This window comes from Polypterus senegalus, unplaced genomic scaffold, assembly GCF_016835505.1.
Source record: "Polypterus senegalus isolate Bchr_013 unplaced genomic scaffold, ASM1683550v1 scaffold_950, whole genome shotgun sequence".
In the NCBI taxonomy this organism is placed as follows: domain Eukaryota; kingdom Metazoa; phylum Chordata; class Cladistia; order Polypteriformes; family Polypteridae; genus Polypterus; species Polypterus senegalus.
In genome coordinates, this window is record NW_024379621.1 from 23267 (window position 1) to 44158 (window position 20892).

Consider the following 20892-nt stretch of genomic DNA (forward strand, 5'->3'; position numbering starts at 1 on the left):
ACCATGATCGCTGTTCATTGCTTCAGATTTAAATACCAGTTTGTCCTCCATTTCTGATTCCCTAGTCACTGAACCTTTCTTTTCATTATCCAATGTTCTCCTTAAAGGGCTGTCAGGGCTCACTTGACATCTCTGGCATATCTCAGTTATCTTTCACCTCACTGTGCTTATATTTGTTTGTCTTATGCCCTGTCTGACCACTTTTAAAGTACTTCTTTGGAGACAAACACAACATGATCACACCGTCTACTGATTTCAGGGTTACATTGAGTTCTTCATGTACTGGATGTCATTTAATAGCGCTGTCGTCTCTATAGGGCAACATGTTTCCAATCAGGAGATCTGCTCCTTAGTGGGATCATCATCATGTCCGTTAGGACTTTACCATCTCTGTGAAATTCATTTAATTATATTTTGCTGGAGTCCATAATTTAACACTGTGACTAGTGAGCAGCTTATTAGGAGCCCACCCTGTACCAGGACAAGAACCAAAGATTCATCATTCAAGAAAACCACAACTGTTTCATTCATTTGTGAGGCTAATCGTACATTCTTACAGCCCACTCTCTTTGACATCTCAAGTACACAGACCTCAACAGAGACCATCAGGTCCACGACCAACTTCATTCTGTTTTACTTGAGAGATTTTCAAAATTTAATGGGTGAAGCCTGGGAGGCATTCTTTAGGTGTGTGCAGCAGCATATGACTTGTACAATTTAGACCAGAAAAGAACAAATATTATATAAAAAAATAGTAAATCAGTTAAAAAAACAATAAACATTAGGAAATTGGTAAAAATAGATATAAAGAAATGAGATCACTCACAGAGAGAGACCCTGTGTGGAAAAAAACAACTGATAATCACAGACACGGATAGATAGATAGATAGATAGATAGATAGATAGATAGATAGATAGATAGATAGATAGATAGATAGATAGATAACATAAGGCACTATATATTAGATAGATAGATAGATAGATAGATAGATAGATAGATAGATAGATAGATAGACGGATAGATAGATAGATAGATAGATAAGGCACTATATATTAGATAGATAGATAGATAGATAGATAGATAGATAGATAGATAGATTAAAAAACTGTATGTATAAAGTATATTCCATTTTTCCTTTCTTTAAATTAATTTCATAAACCACACTTCTTGTCCCCACATAAGTTATTATAAAGTTTATTACAGGGTCACCACTACCACCCTGTGTGCCTCCTACTTTGCACATAAATTCTAAAAATTACTTGAACAATTGAGAAATAAACAATCTCATGATTTATAAGTATTAATAATTTTCATATAGTACTAGGGTGTTGTACTGTGTTAGCCATTATGAACGTAGTGAGAAATCAAGTAAAGTGACCCCTCTTATTGGCTAACTAAAAGATTACAATATGTAAGCTATTGAGGCAGCTCAGGTGTCGTCTTCAGCCGAGATGTGAAGGGGTCTGAGTTGCCTCGAAATCTTTCATATTGTAATCTTTTAGTTAGCCAATTAGAGGGGTCACTTTACTTGATTTCTCACTAATTTTGATATATAAAGACCAAATGGCCCCCTATTGTGTTCTTTATCCCCCACCCCACATTCTTAAAATACGTCAGTTAATCCCCCTGAGCAGACCACAGCACTTGTCCAACTCCCCACATTTCATCAAACATGTCCAAGTCAGTAGACCCCCACTCACTGATCACAAGAGTCCTGCTGTATTTCAGTCCACTTTTAAAGAGTAAAGCTTCTCAATCCTGTCCAGAACATCTGAAGGGTGATAAATACAAACAGTCAGGTCATCTGCACAGGCAACCATCTTAAGTCACAGATTTAAAATCTGGAGCCTCAGGTGTAAACCTTGATTAGATTACAAACAAAATATAAAAATGGTGAAAACACACACACACAAAAAACAGATTTGTCAAACTCAATTTACACCACAAGGCACATAACGTTCCTCTATAAATCTCAAATGACCTAATCACGGTATAAATCTGTCCCTGTCCCTGGATGATGTCTTTACTTTCAAACTATGGCTGAACACCAACAATGAAACTTCAGTGAGTGTAAACTTGAGGTGTTACTGACATGTGGCAGAGTTTAAGGAGCCGTCGGGGGGTCTGCCCTATCTAAGTGTCAAATAAATGGTATGTTTCCTCTGTTTATTAATTTCACAATTAATATAAATATGTTAAATAAAGAATGAGAGGCATGGTGACACAGTGCTGATGTGCTGCCTCACAGTAAGTGGTCAGGGGGTTATGTCCCGTGCTCCTTGTTTGTTTGCTCCCACAGTCCAAATACCTGCAGGTTAGATGAACTGGTGATGCTAAATTGTCCACTGATGTGTGTGTGTGTGTGTGTGTGTGTGTGTGTGTGTGTGTGTGTGTGTGTGTGTCTGTGTGTGTGTGTGTGTGTGTGTGTGAGAGTGTGTGTGTGGGTCCCCATAATTCTGCCCATTATAATTAATGCAAAATTGCTTCCTAAGGTGTGTACCATCAAAATCTACCATGACCCCAAAATTCATATTTCAATGAGTAAAATTTGTGTGTGTGTTTTGCGCTGGATGCTCACAGTGTGTAAAACCCCTACAGACACTTTGCGGTACTGCAGTGTGTTTTGGGGCTGGATGCTCACAGTTTTTAAAACCCCCTACAGACACTTTGCAGTACTGCAGGGTTAAGCACACTTTTGGTCACATGGCAGCAACACGGATGTTCCCATTAGGTGCGTGCATATGGAGGAAAGATTGAAAGCCCGAAAGGATAAATCACAAACTGTTAAAAAAGGTAAACAGTGTTTTAATAAATGTTATGCTAGAGTAAGTAGTTAATCGTTGTTATTATTATTATTAGCCAATGAAGATGACGTTTTTATCTATTTAAAGCTTTGTTTGAATAAAAGTTTGTCAGGGTATGTTGTGTTTGTTGGTTTTTAAGAAGACCCTGCTTGACTATTTTTATATGCCAGCTTTATTATGCATTTAATTTTAAAACACAAATTATGCGTGTTTATATTCGGGAGTTTACATGTATATGTGTACATATATGTGTATATATACATAGAGAAAGAGAGAGAGAGACATATGTTGAAAATGAGAAGACAACGAATAAATCCGGAAAGCGAGGCTATTCGGTATGTGAGGTCATCTTCGGACAAATGCGGTTTGGAAATTAAATGTATCAGTTCAGAGAAAGGTAAGTTGTTTATAACCAATTTATTTTCTTAAATTATTAACATCGCATTTATATTAGCGAAGTACGTTTCACATACTCGGTCGTTCGCAGGACGTGGAGTTTTTGCGGTGGATGCATTGGAAAAGGGTGACTTTGTGGCCGAGTACCGCGGTCAACTAATAAACGGAGCTGAAAGCGAGAGGAGGAGGCGAGTGTACCATCCTGCCGCTGCTGTCTTTCTTTTCGACTTTAAATGGAATAGGAAAAGCTGGTGGTGAGCTGTATTTATTTTTCAAATTTATGGTGAAAGTGTACTACGGTCTGTTCCGAAGTTAATATTGCAATAGTTAACAAAACGTCAGAATGAAAGTAAACGGCAGAAAAAAGTAATACTACCAGACAGTATAATCAGGTTTCCCTGTCTCCGAATAAAAAATAAATGCTTAATAAAATACTTTATGATATATACAACAAATTTGCTTTAACATAAAAAAACCGGTATAATAATGACCTGATCGCGTACGTGTAATGCAGATATGCTGTCTGAAGTGGCGGGACTCCTGGAGAAGCAGCTCCGAGATCCGCGTTCTCAGACACCGCAGTTAGTAAGCACTTTATTTAATGGAATCAGCCACCTGCTTCGACTCTCTGTCCGCCCTTCTCTGCCTTAGAGGCAGTTCATATGCCCACTGTCCACCTGCCCTGTGAGACACGGTAGCGGCCGCACACTCGGGCAGATGGACTGTAGCAGCCTGGAAACGTGTCTGAAGTGCTTCAAGTGCTCTGTCTGCAACATAGCGATCGCGGAGCTGCTTTTATGTCAGTTTCTCAAGGTAGTCCTTTCCACGTAAGTGAGGAGCTTGCCCTCTCAGGCTCAGACCCAGATGTGCTACACGATTATTTCCACGGAACACTACTCATTCTAATACATGAGGCAAATTGGCTGTGTGTAATCTTTATGTATGTATTTAAACTGCACTGCTGTTACAGCATTGATGGAGCCAAAGATGATGGCTCTGTTGGAAGAATGATAAATGACAACCACAAAAGTCCAAACTGCAAAATCAAGAAACTGGCAGTAGATGGAATGCCACACCTCTGCCTGTTTGCTTTAAGAGATATTCTTCCTGGTGAAGAAATCACATACAGCTATGGAGATGGACCATGGCCTTGGAGAAAACAGGTAAGAACTGTAGTCTTTATTTATGTATTTAGGATTAGTTTAGGTTGTTGTCACCTGTGAAGTAATTATTTTTGTGTTTGTATGCAGGGAAAAGAAAAAGCCACTATTGTGTCATCACCATTACAGACAAATGACAAGGTAACTAAATCTACATTATTAATCTATACAGGCATTTTATTTTAATAAATTAAGACAGTTTTTCCCAAACTCGGTCCTGGGGACCCCCGTGGCTGCAGCTTCTGTTTTTAATTAAACTCCTGGACTAATTAAGTGAACTGATATTTCCCAAGTTCTGTGTTTAGGGAACAATACAGAAATTAGAAAAATAAGTTTGCTAAAAAAAAATATTAAAATGTACCAAGCAGTTATATAGGAATAATGTATTTTTTTTTTTAACAGTGTTTTCATCGTGATTTTCATTCTACTTTTCCAGGTGTTCTAATTGTTTTATTTATCCACTATTTAATAATTATACTAATTAGTAGGTCTGACTTTAAAGTAGTTGCAGCCTTTGATTATTCCGTGTTGTTTGCCTGGGTGTCTGCTCTGCTCATTTTAAATTGTCATTATTAAGATACAACGAAGGAGGAAAAACTGCACAGATAAAGGGCAAAGTATAATGAAATCAACAAAAGAGAGTTAAGCATTTAAATATATCATAAAAGCAGAAATATTTTTAAATGTAAAAATCATGCTGCTTTGCTTTTCGAAATGTCGAATAAAAAAAAATACCAGCTAATTAAATGAGCTCAGTGTTATCACTTATTAGGAGTGTGGTTGGAACAAAACCTGCAGTCACAGGGGGTCCCCAGGGCCGAGTTTGGGAAAAACTGAATTAAGATATTATTAAAGAAGTACCAATAGTACACAGTATACATGCATTGCAATTTGTTACATTGCCTGAGTCTATATACTTTATTGCACTATTTTTAGATAATAAAGCTGTGTGATTGGAAGTGGAAATATATTTTTATATGATAATAAATTTAAGAAACACAAATATAGTGCCACAATTTCAATTAAAGGTATGAAAATGGATGGTGTACACTTAATTATAGGAAACTAAGAGAGGAAAGAATAAATATATGGTAAAATCGTTAATTGCAGACTCATTGTAAAGATTTTCCTAAACAAGAACATATTAGTATTCATTAGCATAATTTTGATATTTGCACTATAAATTTTCAGAAAACATACACAGTGTATGACTTAGTGAAACTTGTTTCCAACTTTTGTAGCACATAAACAATTCTGAATGAAACATGTGACAGAGAGAAAAATTAAGTGCACACACCAAAAGAATAAATGTTGTTTAAAGAGGAAGAAAAGTATGGCTATCGTTTTGTGATATCATGTAAATCATGCAAAATGTACAACCATCTACAAGACCTAGAAACCCAGAAACTATTCAAGTAACTGAAAAGTTACTTAATTTTTATATGAACAATTTAGGCTTTTTGAAGTTAAACATATTCATTGTAATAGGCTACTTTTTGGATTATGTAAAATATAAATTAACCCATATGAAATAACATTTCATGTACATACCATATAGTGCATATAGAAATGTGACTACTGCTGATTCAGAGTGCAATTTTTGAATCACAGTATCTTTGAATGAGAATTAGGTATTATAAGGAACGGTCAAGTCCTATCAAAGGTTTACTTTGGGCATTCATACAGTATTTATGACAAAATATATTTTAAAAATCCAACAAAGGTTTTAACATCTTTCATCAAGTGGGAAACCAGTAAGTTCATTTTAGTATTAGAAGTATTATTATTGCATGTAAGACTGGAAAGTGATAACAGCATACCTGCCTTTATTATGCATTTGATCAATATTCTGTTTTTAGGGCACTGGGGAAAGGGATGTTGCCCAAAGCCAGATCTTGGCTCAACAGCCTACACTGGCACAAGTAAAAGGCACTCTTGCTATTGATGAACAGGTACAATTCTTTATAGCCTTAAACGTTTATTATTAGACAAATACTTTACATCACTTAATGGTAAAATGTTATATATTATCCATTTTTTTCACTAATCATTTAATTATTTTTGCCTTCTCAGAACCCTGATGGAAGAGAGAAGACCCTCAGTCATAGCTTAGCTGAAAAGACTTCTGAACCTCAAGAGAAAGAAGCAGTTATTACTAATGAGCAGGTACAGTTTTTTTACTTAATTTGCAAATATAACTAGAAATACACAGTATATATCTTTTAATGGCAAGATGTCTTATTTTGCTTTTAAATTTTAATCTGCTACAGTTTATTTCACAAAGCTGTTTTGTTTAAAAATTATATAGTCATTACACATAAGATCAGTTAACTACATTCCTCACTTGCTTTATGTTCACATGATGAGAGTGATCTGAAATATATCTGAATCCTCACAGGAACTGTGTCATTGTTATGCATTTCTTACTGCCCACCCTACTTCACTGAGGTCCCCCTAATGAAAATGACCTGAAGTATGTGTGAGAGTCCCCATAAGGGCAGTTAGTGAAGATGGGGTTACTTGTGCTACCATCCCCCACTTGCTTTAGGTCTACACAATTGTTGTGACTTGAAATGTGTGTGAGTCCCCACTAGGTTACTTAGTGATGATGGGGTTTCTTGTGCCACTGTCTACCCACTTAGTTTAGGTCCACACAGTGTTTGTGACATGGAATGTGTGTGAGTTCCCACAAGGACAGCGTCTTGTGTTTTAAATCCTAAAATATCTTTTTACTTCACTGAGGTCCCCTTAATGAAAATGACCTGGAATGTATTAGAGTCCCCATAAGGGCAGTTATTGAAGATGGGGTTACTTGTGCTACCATCCCCACTTGCTTTAGGTCCACACAATGGTTGTGACTTGAAATGTGTGTGAGTCCCCACTAGGTTACTTAGTGATGATGGGGTTTCTTGTGCCACTGTCTACCCACTTAGTTTAGGTCCACACAGTGTTTGTGACATGAAATGTGTGTGAGTTCCCACAAGGACAGCGTCTTGTGTTTTAAATCCTAAAATATCTTTTTACTTCACTGAGGTCCCCTTAATGAAAATGACCTGGAATGTGTGAGAGTCCCCATAAGGGCAGTTATTGAAGATGGGGTTACTTGTGCTACCATCCCCCACTTGCTTTAGGTCCACACAATGGTCGTGATTTGAAATGTGTGTGAGTCCCCACTAGGTTACTTAGTGATGATGGGGTTTCTTGTGCCACTGTCTACCCACTTAGTTTAGGTCCACACAGTGTTTGTGACATGAAATGTGTGTGAGTTCCCACAAGGACAGCGTCTTGTGTTTTAAATCCTAAAATATCTTTTTACTTCACTGAGGTCCCCTTAATGAAAATGACCTGGAATGTGTGAGAGTCCCCATAAGGGCAGTTATTGAAGATGGGGTTACTTGTTCTACCATCCCCCACTTGCTTTAGGTCCACACAATGGTCGTGATTTGAAATGTGTGTGAGTCCCCACTAGGTTACTTAGTGATGATGGGGTTTCTTGTGCCACTGTCTACCCACTTAGTTTAGGTCCACACAGTGTTTGTGACATGGAATGTGTGTGAGTTCCCACAAGGACAGCGTCTTGTGTTTTAAATCCTAAAATATCTTTTACTTCACTGAGGTCCCCTTAATGAAAATGACCTGGAATGTGTGAAAGTCCCCATAAGGGCAGTTATTGAAGATGGGGTTACTTGTGCTACCATCCCCCACTTGCTTTAGGTCCACACAATGGTTGTGACTTGAAATGTGTGTGAGTCCCCACTAGGTTAGTTAGTGATGATGGGGTTTCTTGTGCCACTGTCCACCCACTTAGTTTAGGTCCACACAGTGTTTGTGACCTGAAATATGTGTCAGACCCCACAAGTATAGCTACATAAAAGATAGATTAACTCCTGCTCACCCCTTACTCTATGTCCCCACAGTGAATGTGAACTGAAGTATATGCAAGTTCTCACTAGGATTGTTGGTGGTGCTTCAGTACTTCTACCTCACTCAAATTCATTTAGGTCGCCATAATAAAAATCAACTGCTATAAATGCTAGTTCTAATAATTATAGTTAATGAAGAAAAGTTGACTCTCCTGTATGTGTTGCACTTATTCTTAAGACCTAATGAACTGTTGTCTTGTCTCCATATTCAATATTCAAGATTTGGCCTGAAAAATGTATTAAGCATAATCTCATTTAATTTACATTATGTACAGCATAATGTAAAATCTGGTATTCTGTTATCCCTGTAATTGCCTATAACGACACTTAACACTTATTTGAGCAGAAAGTATTTGATTGTAACTGGCCTTTGCAAAGTGTAAAAGTAAAAAGCAACAATGATAGCAATAGTAGGAATATTGCTACTATTGCTAATAACAACAGTAATAATACTAACACATCGTAATGTGTGTCAAACGAATATGACACCCAATTATATTTTTACAGACTGAAGACAACAGTGGATCTGACACTGAACCAGTTTCTTTAGAAAAGAGAGAGCTTGACTGTACTGTGCCAAAACTTAAGCGCTCTGACAGTGTTATTGTAAGTTATACCTCAATGGCATAAACTTTATAATTCAATATTTTCACTATAAAAATAACAGTGAGTATTTGATAGTGGGTTTTGAAATATTAAGCAATTGCTCATGTATATACATTATTAATAATAAATATAAAACAAAGCAATCATTAATCAAATAATGTAGTTTTCAACACCTGTTAATCAGTATGCAGTATAGGGATTTGTTTCTAGATGGCTTTCTTATGTTTTTAATAGGTGAGCGAGGAGATGCTTCAAAACTGTTCTGAGTCATCAGATTCCAGTATGAACCACAGCGATGATGACTACATTCCTAAGTCATCAGAAGAGAGTAGTCCAGACTGCAGTAGTGACTGCTTATCAGCACACATGAATGACAAAATAGATAAAGATGAGAAATCCTCTGCGTCATGTTCCACGTGTGATAGAACTGTACCTGATTCCAGTGTTTCAGACTCTGAAATTAAAGAATATGATCCAGTATCTGTAAAGGCAGTTTCTGTAAAACCGTGGAAGAAGAGTATATGACAAAAACATTTTGCCTTTTCTGTGGTAAGTCCTATGCAAAATTGCCAGGCATATTGAACAAATTCATCGCAATGAGACTGAAGTTGCTAAAGCTCTCCAGTTTCCAAGAAAATCAAAAGAAAGAAGACTTCAAATAGATCTTCTTCAAACAGAGGCAATTTTGCTCACAATGTGGAAGTTTTAAAATGGGGAAAGGAATGCTCGTACCTCGAAGACAACCTAGAAATTGTTTGCCATCTAACGATTTTATGCATTGTTTAAATTGTCAGGGTTTTTATTTAAGAAACAATCTTTGGCGACACATGAAACATTGCAAGCTTAGAAAACATGACCAACCAAAACCTGGAAAAATAGGGTCCAGTCTTTGTGTGCATTTGCTGAACCTGTGCCTCCTGGTGTTGACAGTGGCCTTTGGAAGCTAATGAGTGAAATGATACAAGACAACATTTCACTTGTAGTCAAGAAGGATCCCTGCATTTTACAAATAGCACGACATCTCTTTAACAGGCTCGGTTCAGACATATCTAAAAATGAATACATTCGTCAGAAGCTTAGAGAGCTTGGTCGTTTGTTGTTATGTGCAAGACAAATAACACCATTGCAAAATATGAGAGACTTCATAATTCCATGTAACTTTCCACATGTAGTAACAGCAGTGAAATGTGTTGCTGGGTACAACCAGGAGAGTGGCACAATGAAAACTCCTTCATTAGCACTGAAGCTTGGCCACAGCCTTCAGAAAATAGCCAATATAGTGGAAGCCCAGGCAATGGTAGAAGGAAATGAAATGATGGAAAAAAATGCTCAAAGCTTCCAAAAATTTATGAAACCCAGTGGAATGAGCTAATTTCATCTGTAGCCCTAAGATGTTTGAGAGAGTCAAAGTGGAATGCACCTCAGCTTTTGCCTTTTACCGAAGATGTGAAAAAAATGCATTTGTATCTTGATGACAAACAAGAAGAAAATTACAAAAATCTTCTAGCTGAGGCCTCTGCAAGAAACTGGGCAAACCTTGCAAAAGTCACTTTAACACAAATTATTTTGTTTAATCGCAGAAGAGAAGGAGAAGTTTCCAGAATGCTTCTAAATACCTTTTGTTAAGAGATGTATCAGATTTGCATGGAGATGTTGCTCTTGCTCTTTCAGAACTAGAGCAAAAGCTTTGCCATCACTTTATCAGAATTGAAATTAAAGGCAAGCGTGGAAGGAAGGTTCCTATACTGCTGTCCCCAGCAATGCACAGAGCAATGAAGTTGCTTGCAGAAAAAAGAGAAGTATGTGGTGTGCCATGTGACAACAACTATATGTTTGCAAGACCTTCGGCTCTATCTCATTTTCGTGGATCTGATTGTATTCGACTTTTTGCCAAAGAATGTGGAGCAAAAAGTCCTAAAACACTTTCATCAACCAAACTCCGAAAACACGTGGCAACTCTGTCAAAAGTTCTTAACTTGAACGATACAGAATTGGATCAACTGGCTGATTTCCTTGGGCATGACATTAGAGTACACAGGCAATACTATCGTCTCCCAGAAGGCACTTTGCAGTTGGCTAAGATCAGCAAAATTCTCTTAGCTCTAGAAACTGGGCGCCTTGGAGAGTTTAAAGGAAAAATCTGGAGGATATCACCATTGATCCAACTGGTAATGACCATTTTCTTTCTCTCTATCTGCCTTAGTGTATACATATGCATAGCCAAACTTGGCATACTGCATAGCAAAGACAACAGCTGTAAATGTAAAATAGTTATGAATTTTGGCAGATGTGTCATGTTTGACATGACAAGGGCACCTCCTCCTTTCCACCTCCACTTTGGGTATACAAAAATGTTCCAAAATGTATGATTTTGAAGTATGCCTCACATGCTGATAATTTAGTGTACTGTAGAAACCCAATTTTCAATAAAGACACACATACTCTGAAGTTAACCTAACCTAATGGCCCTTTTCCACTTGAAGTGAACAATATTTAGATAGATAGATAGAAATACCAAACTATTCAAACATGAATATGTTCATAATTACATTCCTAACTAGTAGACATCTCTACCAGAATTCCTGAGCCAGTTTTATTTTTGTAAGCATTTACTTTCCTTCTTAGTATTCAAAGTTCAGTTTTGTATTTGACTATCGTGTATAGTGATGTATTTAAAAGTAGCTCCTATTTTTTCTTTGACTATTATTAAAAGATCTTTTTACTGTAGAAAAGTAGTGATTGAAAATGAAACATCAGAAAGTGAGGAAGAATTGAGTGATCATGAAGGTGATGCAGGTAAGCTATTGTACATTTTACCTTACTTTGTAAATCCATTGGTGTTAAAGTTTATGGCTTTCTAACTATTTCTAAAATAATTTGACAAAATTTTGTTTAATTGATTAGGTTAAATAATTCTTGAAATTTTGTAACATAATTGGTTATGTTGTGTTTAGAAATGCAAGTAAAGCAGATGAAACGAGCACATGGCGAAGTTCAGGAAACAAAAGTTAACAGTGTTTGCCAAGGTGAGTACACATCAGTGCTACAATAAAGATTATTTTTTTAACTAAGCTATACAGAAGTTTATGTTCTGCTAATTGGAATTTTGTGGTGCAATTTTTAGGTCGTAAACGAGTGAAGAGGACAATGTGGAAAGAAGAAGAAAGAAGAGCAGTGGAAAACATTTGGCCAAATTTATAAATATATGTAAAGTGCCAGGAAAGAGAGAGTGTGAGGCCTGCATCCAAAATGAACCACAAGCTCTCAAAAATAGAGATTGGCTGGGTGTGAAATTCTATATAAAAAACCGAATTACCTCACTGAAGAGAAAGGTTTAAAACAAGTGTTTCCATTATCAATGCTGTTCATTTAAAGTTTAGTTATGGGAAATAATTTAATCAGTTTACATTAGGTCTTTTCATGGTATTTGAAAGCAACAGTTCCACAAAGCCAGTTACTTGTTTGCTCTTTAATAATTTGTATTTCATACGTTTATATGCACTTACATAAAGATATACACACGGTTATTTACAGGCTATTTCAATCAAGGACAGTGACTCTAACTTGTGTGGTGCCACCAGGAGACTTGGGCCTTGGTAGCTTTACTCAGGGTAGAAAGCACTGGTGTTGGGTTACTGATTTAAAAGAATTACCAGTAGTGAATCAGAGTAATTATTTCATACTGCAAACTTATAATACAGAAAACCTGCAATATTTACTGATTCCGTACACATTAATTTTAAATTAAATTGCTTCTTCATAACATACAATTTGATCACACGTTTACAAATATTGCAGTACTCATTAATTCAGATCAATTACAAATATATTTGAGCAATTACAGCTGAAGCTAAGATGTCTTGAAATAGTGAAATCTAAATATTTCTGGATCAAGCAAGTGTCAAATATCTGAAATGGGAGGTAATTCCAAAACAAATTAGCTTCAAGGTCATCGTGCTGTTTTACACTTAGATTTGGCTTTGTTATGATGACATTGTTTTAGGTTCAGTTATGTATGTTTATTGCATATTTAGTATAATGTGAGCAATGTTCTGGCTGAAAGAATATTGTGAACTTGAGTCTGGGTGCTCAGTTTTAATATTTGTTACTAAGAGGTGATGTAACTCAAATATAATGTGTACAGAAGCCAGTAAATATTGTAATTTTAATATTCATCAGTTGCTTTTTTGCTTACATTGATAAATGAACGTTTAATTAGATGCTTTGGATTAATGTTTTAATTACTTTTTCATAATTAGTACACTGGAGTTGTCAATGTAGAGATGTTTCACAATGGAATACTGTATGCATGGAAGGCTATTCTTCAAAGCCAAGTAGTAACAGTGAACCTTAGCCAGGATGAAGGTGCATTTTTATTTTTCTCATTAAAAAAAGGTTAATTTATAAAAAGTTTTATTTTATTTATATATATATATATATATATATATGTATATATATATATATATATATATATATATGTGTGTATATATATATATATATATATATGTGTATATATATATATATATATATGTATATATTATTTATATATATATATATATATATATATATATATTTATATATTATTTATATATATATATATATATATATATATATATATATATATATACACAAAAAGTAACAGATGCTGCAGATGGGCTAGCATCCCAGCCAGGATGGGTGTGGGTCTCCTACCTGATTGGTGAGGCTTGTATGTTTGAGCAGCCTGGAGTAATTTGAATCTTTACTGGGATAGATGATGTTCCATTATCTGGGCAGGAGGCCTTCATGGATGGATGGTGTGGATGGAGGCACACCCTGGCCAGGGTAGTTTCTGCTTCCATTCCAGGTCAGTAGGACTTAGTGGAAGGGTGGAGGGAGTCTGTCTCTCAATGCAGTGTGCTACCCCAAGTCCCAAGTGGATACATCCTCTTTAGGGCCATCCCATGCATGCATCTATGGGACTGCTTGGGAGTTGTAGTACCTGATGGGCATCTCTGCTATAATATTGACTGCTGTAAGGATGTTCCGTCTGTAGAATAGGTATGTCCTTCCTGAGTAGCTCTCCATGGCGGCTGCCAAAATCATAGCAGGGCTGCCAATCGGGACTACGATTCTTGGGCAGCCCTACAAGTGCACACGTGGGAGTCCCTACAGATGGATGTCACCACCTGGTGCTAGGGGCACACAGCCCAGAGAGGTAGTCTCCTGTATCCTTCCCTTAAGTCCTCCTGACCGGAAAGTGAAGCAGCAACCATCCTGGGCGGAATGTGCCGCACCATTCAGCCATGAAGGCTTTCCAGTTAGTAAAGGGAATACAATCTATCCCAGCAGGGATTCCAGTCGCTCCAGGCTACTTATCCATACAGGCCTCCTGGCTGGTTCATCTGTCTCATATGTTAAAATATAAAGCTAATATATTAATATAGATATAAATAAATTAGTATGACATTTTCATTTTATTCATTGAACAGATTACCTGTCATTTGTAAAGAAAATCACTGTGAACATGTTGGTTAGACTCGCATACAGTACAAGCCTCTGATCTGATGTACCAGTCTTATTACAGTGGTATCATTTCTTCTAACTCTCAAATAATGTAAATAATGTAAATTAATTTACTCAATGTTTTACAACATGCTTCCTCAGTTTATATGTTAAGATGTTTATGTAGTGTTTTTTGTGAGACTGATTTATTTAATAAAATAAAATTTAAAACGTTCTCCAAGACTTTTATTTTGTTTAACATACACATTCCACTGCTAATGTCAATAATGTCTTGGACAGAACTGTTCAGTGCTGGTGTCCAGTTGTTGGCAAGGGCAAGAGAGTTTATAAGGTAGATTTAGCTTTTGTGTGTAAAACTAGAGAATTCTGTGTGGCATAAAATTCACAGTTTATATTTAACTACAGTTTATCTGTTGAATGAATCTTTATTTCAGTTGAACTCAACTTGTGGGGGGTTGTGAATGCAATAAGATGCATCTTTTGTTTTTATATTCTCCCATGTCCTGTTTCAGAGCTTTGTGAAAATCAACTGTCAAAAGTTTTAGTAGATAGCTGTACATTTGCACAAAGTGTCAATGTGGCCTGATGGACCACGCTTAAAATGGTCCTTTATATGCCAGAAGATCAACAATGCCATCTGCATTTTTGTGTTTTGTTAGCTTCAAGCTTCTTTTATATTAACTTCTTGATGAGGACTTGAGTTTAAGATTCATAAAACAGACGTCACTGAGGGCAATATTTCTTAAAGAATTCAATGCTGATTCATAGTAGAAATTCTAGGTGTAAACATTAATAATATGGACAGGTTTGTGTCTCTTGTGCTGTGCTTGTTTGTTTGTTGATTAATGATAGTCAATGAATTGGAGATGTTACATTCAGAACAAGTATTGTATTCAAATTTTCATTTAAAATTGCTAAAGACCTAACAGGTGTTGAACTGAATAATATCTGGCAATCTACAATTAAGTTAATTTCTTATTCGCACACTATTGAAGTGCTTCACAAGTATAACATGATCGTGCTAATGTTTCTTTTGGCCTCAGTAAACATCTCTCAAATAGGGAGATTTTTCAGACAGAGCCATGGTTTATTTATTTGTGCAAATTTGTGGCTTAATCAATGAGATTAATGAGAGTGATCATCTTTTGAAAACAGTAAAAAAAAGTGCATTATATTATTTTTAGTTTCAAATTAATTGTCTGAATATTATGACTGAATTGAAAGTGGTGGTTGTTTACAGTACTGACTTGATTTTTAATCTTCATTTAATAGCACGTGCTTGTTCAACAAATACACCAATCAAAAGCTATTAAAGCTACTGAGAGGTGAAGGGATGGGAGAAATTATGCTAATCTGAATTAAGACAAAAAAACCATTGATGTGTTATATCACAGAACTTTGAGACAAAGGATTTTTTCTTTATTTCAACTTCACTGCTATTGACCTTTGCAAATATTAAGAAGGTTTAGAAATATAGTAACTTAGGAATGCGAAGTAATTGATATAAGCAAATAAAAAAAAAGTAAAAAATATGGGTTTAATTTGAACAAATTTCCATATTTAAAGGATAATCTTAAACTGTGATACATTTGAAATAAGAGCAGCCTATTCCTAAGTTATTTTCATGTGTTTTTATATCTGACAAAATGCATTGTAAACATTGTTATGCAAAGTTGCCCCTCATGGTCGATTCTGAGGATTAGTCATTATTATTTTCTAGCTTAGCAAAATAAAGAATTCTAGTAATTGGTAAAAGTTGACATTGCATGAATTTATTTAGGAATTAAAATGTCAGCATCTAGAATAAAGTTTAATATTGAATTTAACAACAGACCACTTGGTGTACAATCAATCAGCATGTTAAGTTACAAGATGTGTTTTTGTGTGTGTATTGTGTGTGTGGCATGTGTTGTGTGGGTTTGTTACACCTGTGATGTTTAAAATTGACCGAGTTATTTCTATAGAAGCTGCTGGATACACTAGCTGTTATGTAGTCATTACATATTTCATGTGGTAAGTGATCTTTATAAGCAGTATTGAGACAGAATTGTACCTTAGATTTAAGAGTTGTCATAATTATTAGAGAGGCAGCAATATAATTTGTTGATTCAGAATTTTCACTATCTGTGGAAACAATTATACAAATTTGATTACAGTAAGTAAAACAGACCTTGTGATGGTGCATACATCAGATGTTGGAGGAATTTCTTATTTCCACTTACATCTCTAGTGTCGCTGTGACAAAATATTTTAAATGAAGTGATATTTGTCTCTTATAATGAAGCAAATAAATAACAGAAAATGCTCCAACTTTCTAATCAGTTAACTAAGTTGCACTGATTGTTGAGCACATTTTGAACTTCTTAAAATAGGGCACTGGGCAGGTTAATGGGTGGTAAATGTTAACACCAGGGCTGTGCGTGAAATGTCAAGTGTGATTACGAGAGTGTGGAGGACGCTCACAATGTGGAGACACTCAGAGAATCAGTGAAGGAGAGGAAACGTTTAAACATCTCAGCCAAGAAGATCAGCAGGTTCAGTCAGTGTGTCTTCAATGTCACACACCCTGGCAGCCAGGAAACATTTAGCTGGCACATCTGGAAGTTGGCAGGAATTCTGACATTCTGGACTATTAAATGGCCAGTTCTGAGTTCTTTATTTTATTTATTATAAGACTGCTGCCTTTATCCAAGGTGACTTACAACATCTGAGATACAGTTGGTGACATTCCTTTTGTTTTCCCAATTGGAGCACAGCCTGGAGCCGAGTACTGAGCCTGAATTGGTGGCTGGGATGGACGAGGTTTGCTTTTCAATCACAGATTTGTGATCCTGTGAGATGTCTTTAGAAGTGGCAGAGCTCAACGGAAAAAATCCATAAGGATTTTGTACTTGTACTTGTACTTGTAAAATGTACTTGTGTCCTCGGGCTGAGGGCTCTAGGGGTCCGACTAAATCAACCCCAATTCTGTGAAAGGGAACTTCAATTAGGGGAATAAGAACGAGAGGAGCACAGTCCTTCCTAGGAATTTTTTGCAATTGACACTCTGGGCAGGAAGTGCAAAAGCGACGAACCTCCTCATTGATTCCCGGCCAATAAAAGCGGAGCTTGATCATTTCCTGGGTTTTCTCGGTGCCCAAATGGCTGCCTAGGAGGTGGGCATGTGCTAACTAACAGACCTGCCGCCAGAAGGTCCGCGGGATTAGCAGTAGCCGCTCTCCTGCCCATCATGCTCAGCTACGTGATACAGAAGGTCATTTTCCAACACAAAGTGAGGTCCTTGTGGCATCGACTGGTGAGTGCGCTGGCCATTGACAAGGACCACTGCATTTTTGGTAAACTTAAGGAGTCGTCATTCCACTGCTGTCTTTTAAAAAGAAGACGGAGTTCTAAATTGAAAGTGCAAAGGGAGAGAGGTCTGGGCTGACCTCAAGGCGTTGTTTCCAGGAGTTGCCATGTCACTCTGGGAGGCCGTCTCTCCACCGGCAGTTTGAGACGGCTCATCCCAGCCTGCCAACCACATGCCCAAGTTAAACCAAGAGCAAGGTATGTGTCTTACCACTTCTCAATTTTAAACCAGTCCTGCCCCCAGTATCAATGGATGTGGTGGATTCGAGAACAGCGCATGGTTACATTTCCATACCAATCCTCTGTAACTGACGACACAAGTGGCGGACCTGTACCATCGGATTTCTCCATGGACACAGGTTATACTGGTCTTAATCTTTAGCCACTGTCGGCAGCACGCAGCCAGCGGGCAACAATGGAAATGTTGCTGCTGGAATTGAACAAGGCTGTGGTCTTGTACCCAAGCACGATCACTATGCCTGTGTGGGAGTGCCAACGGGTTATTCAGAGCACACCCCTCCCTCCCTCCACCTGCATTTCCCCTGCTCCCATGCAGTTTGCGACTCCGGGGACGTCAGCACACACTCTGGGTTTTACGGGCTGGCGGTTGGGTTAGGTTTTGGGACGGTTCTGCTCCCTCAGATTGTGAGGCCATCCTATGTGTCTCTATGAGCTCTATGAGCACTGCCATGTTCTTAAAGTGTTTACCCCAGACCGGCTGGGTGAAGCCACGGGGTAGTGCTTTCAGGAGCAGGTAGCAGGCCACCTGCTCTATTACTTGGTAGGGCTTGTTCTCCTGTGGCTGTAGCCACTGCCCTACTGCGCCCATAAGGACCATGCTTGTTGAGGAGTTAGTTGCTCTGGGTCAAACCTCCAATTTTCCACTCTAGTCACCTGCCAGTCTGGGGTACCCTAGATTGAAAATGGGGCTCTGGCTTCACAGGGAGGCAGGCACTCTCCTTCGAGAGGGCATAATAAGCCCCTTGCCTCCCACCCTCCAGAGCAGCCAATTCTGTAAGGCCCATCTGCACACCCCTGGCCTGCCTAGGTTGCCTAGTGAAGCGTGCGGGAGCAGAGCTCAGGCGGGTCTCTCTGAACTGGGACACCCTCCCGCCCTGTAAACCTCGGTCCCGGTATGCTCTCACCTGGGTACATTGCAGGTCCTGTCCCCTTCTCTTCTGGGATCCATCCATCCTGCCGACTACGCCACTTTCACAAACTCCACAAAGAGCCATAGCAAGGTTTGGGGCAGCCACCTGTATATTTGGTTTCCTGGCTGCAAATTGAAGTTGAAATGATAGCACTGCTGTGCACAAAACCGAGTCGAAAACAGAACTGAGGGAATATGGAAAAGGTGGAGGCGTTTAAAGGGGAAGACAGGAAGTGAGGTCAAAGGGGTCTTGCTCATGAGGGTCTTCAGCCATTGGTTCAAGCCTGGACGTGACATCACCGGAGCCGGCAAGGTCTTCCTCCATAGGCTCGGACCCAGAAGTGACGTCAAGAGGGCTAGGTGGAATCTCCTGTGACTGGTCTGGAATGGGAGAAAAAGAGTCAGTGCACTCTGACACATCCCGGTAAATGATTCAGAATTGCCCTTACTCGAGCCCTTTAGCTGCCTCCCATGCACACGTGTGTGACAACATTGAATTTGAGTCTGTAACACTCGGTGTAAATTTTGACTTCTTGTAAAAGTTGCGCTTGTTTTTTTAATATTCAGTTTTATTCGTTCAGTGACGTTCATGTGGTACAACGAACTTGCCTCTCCTTCCCTGAGTTGATGGCGTTTATCTCCATTCTTTTCACAAGAGCCGTGATGACCACCATAACAACAGACAGCTTCTTCACAGCGCTTTTGTTGGCTAATAGATTGCTGCACCAAGTACAACACAACTCTGCTTGGCACCATAAAGTAAAATGGGACTTCCACCTAAAGCAGCTAAAGTCACTTCAGTATGCGAGCAATTCGCCACACTAGAGTTTAGATCTGGCAGTGCCATGTTGGCGATATCTTTTACAGGTAGTAGAACTTTACACCAGCTGTTACAGACTGAAATCAAAGGCTTCTTCTTTTTGGGCACATACACCATCAGCATGGCACTGCCAGATCTAAACACTAGCGTTGCTGAAGTTTCCAACTCCTATGAGCCCTCAAATAACTGTAAGAACAAAGATGTAGTCCAGAGTTACAGGCCAGGATAAAATCCAAGCAACTCCTCCTGAATCTGAAGTTCAGTTTGGATGGAGTCATCATGTCAGTACTCTGACTTCTGTGTTCCAGGGAGGCTGAGGTGGGTGGTCACTCAGTAATTAGGACATCTCCTCCACTCCTACAGCCTGGACACTGAGAAGTCTTTGTCACTTGCTGATCCTGCAAGTGACACTGAGGTCCTCCAGGTAGCATTGTATGGGAGGCCTCTAATTTCACCTTGACTGCTTCCCTTACCCCTGATGTCCACCATGACAGGCACCAAAAACATTTGGCCACATCCCTGCAGCTGAGATCTTAAACAATTTTCATTCAGACTCCATTCAGACACCCAGAGGTGACAGTTTAACCATCCTGAACAGAGCCATGTGCTGGTCACTTCCAGCAGGCCATCACTACCTGTTTGGTCTGCCCAGCTGATGCCCAGTTAGTCTGAGGCAGCTTAACTCCCAATGGGAGTGTCGCCTCCATACAGCCTCAGGTCAGATGAGATGACGTTACAGTTGACCATTGATGCCATCTGTTCAAACATGGCGCTTGTTATAAACAAATCCTGACCAGCACAGAAAGTCAGTAACCATTCAGCATTTGAACTCGGGTCAGGCAGGCCGCTTCTCCCAGTTGTGCTCCGTCAGGTATCTCCATAACAATAGTGCTGAAGACTCTCAGTACGTCGGTAGATTTTATTTTATGGTGCTGAATATTGTATGTTATGTCTGAGGTGTCATCACGTTTATTGATGGTGGTACAGTTTAAGAGTTTGATAATGGAGCTGAACAACAGAGCATGTGAGCGGGTCCTTACAGAAAAGACGAACAACAGAACACGACGATCACACAAAGTATTTCAAAACCAGAGTCACCTCATGTAATACTGTAACAGTGCTGACAGCCTGGGGATGAGTCACCATCAGTGTGAGCTGGCAATCCATGATGTAAATGAG

General features: G+C 38.4%; 1 protein-coding gene and 1 long non-coding RNA gene across 2 annotated transcripts; both read left to right on the top strand.

The window, feature by feature from the left end:
- Nucleotides 1–3243: 3243 nt before the first annotated feature.
- LOC120519938 lies at nucleotides 3244–9415 on the top strand. The gene is made up of 7 exons (XM_039742674.1): nucleotides 3244–3455; nucleotides 4172–4364; nucleotides 4452–4502; nucleotides 6221–6313; nucleotides 6435–6527; nucleotides 8792–8890; nucleotides 9125–9415. Exons 2-7 carry the CDS (start codon nucleotides 4209–4211, stop codon nucleotides 9413–9415), a joined length of 783 nt encoding a protein of 260 aa, XP_039598608.1. The 5' UTR covers nucleotides 3244–3455; nucleotides 4172–4208.
- A 2193-nt stretch (nucleotides 9416–11608) lies between these two features.
- On the top strand, nucleotides 11609–12072 carry LOC120519940. The gene is made up of 3 exons (XR_005631705.1): nucleotides 11609–11686; nucleotides 11845–11916; nucleotides 12015–12072. It is a non-coding gene; the product is annotated as an uncharacterized LOC120519940 (long non-coding RNA).
- Nucleotides 12073–20892: the final 8820 nt, after the last annotated feature.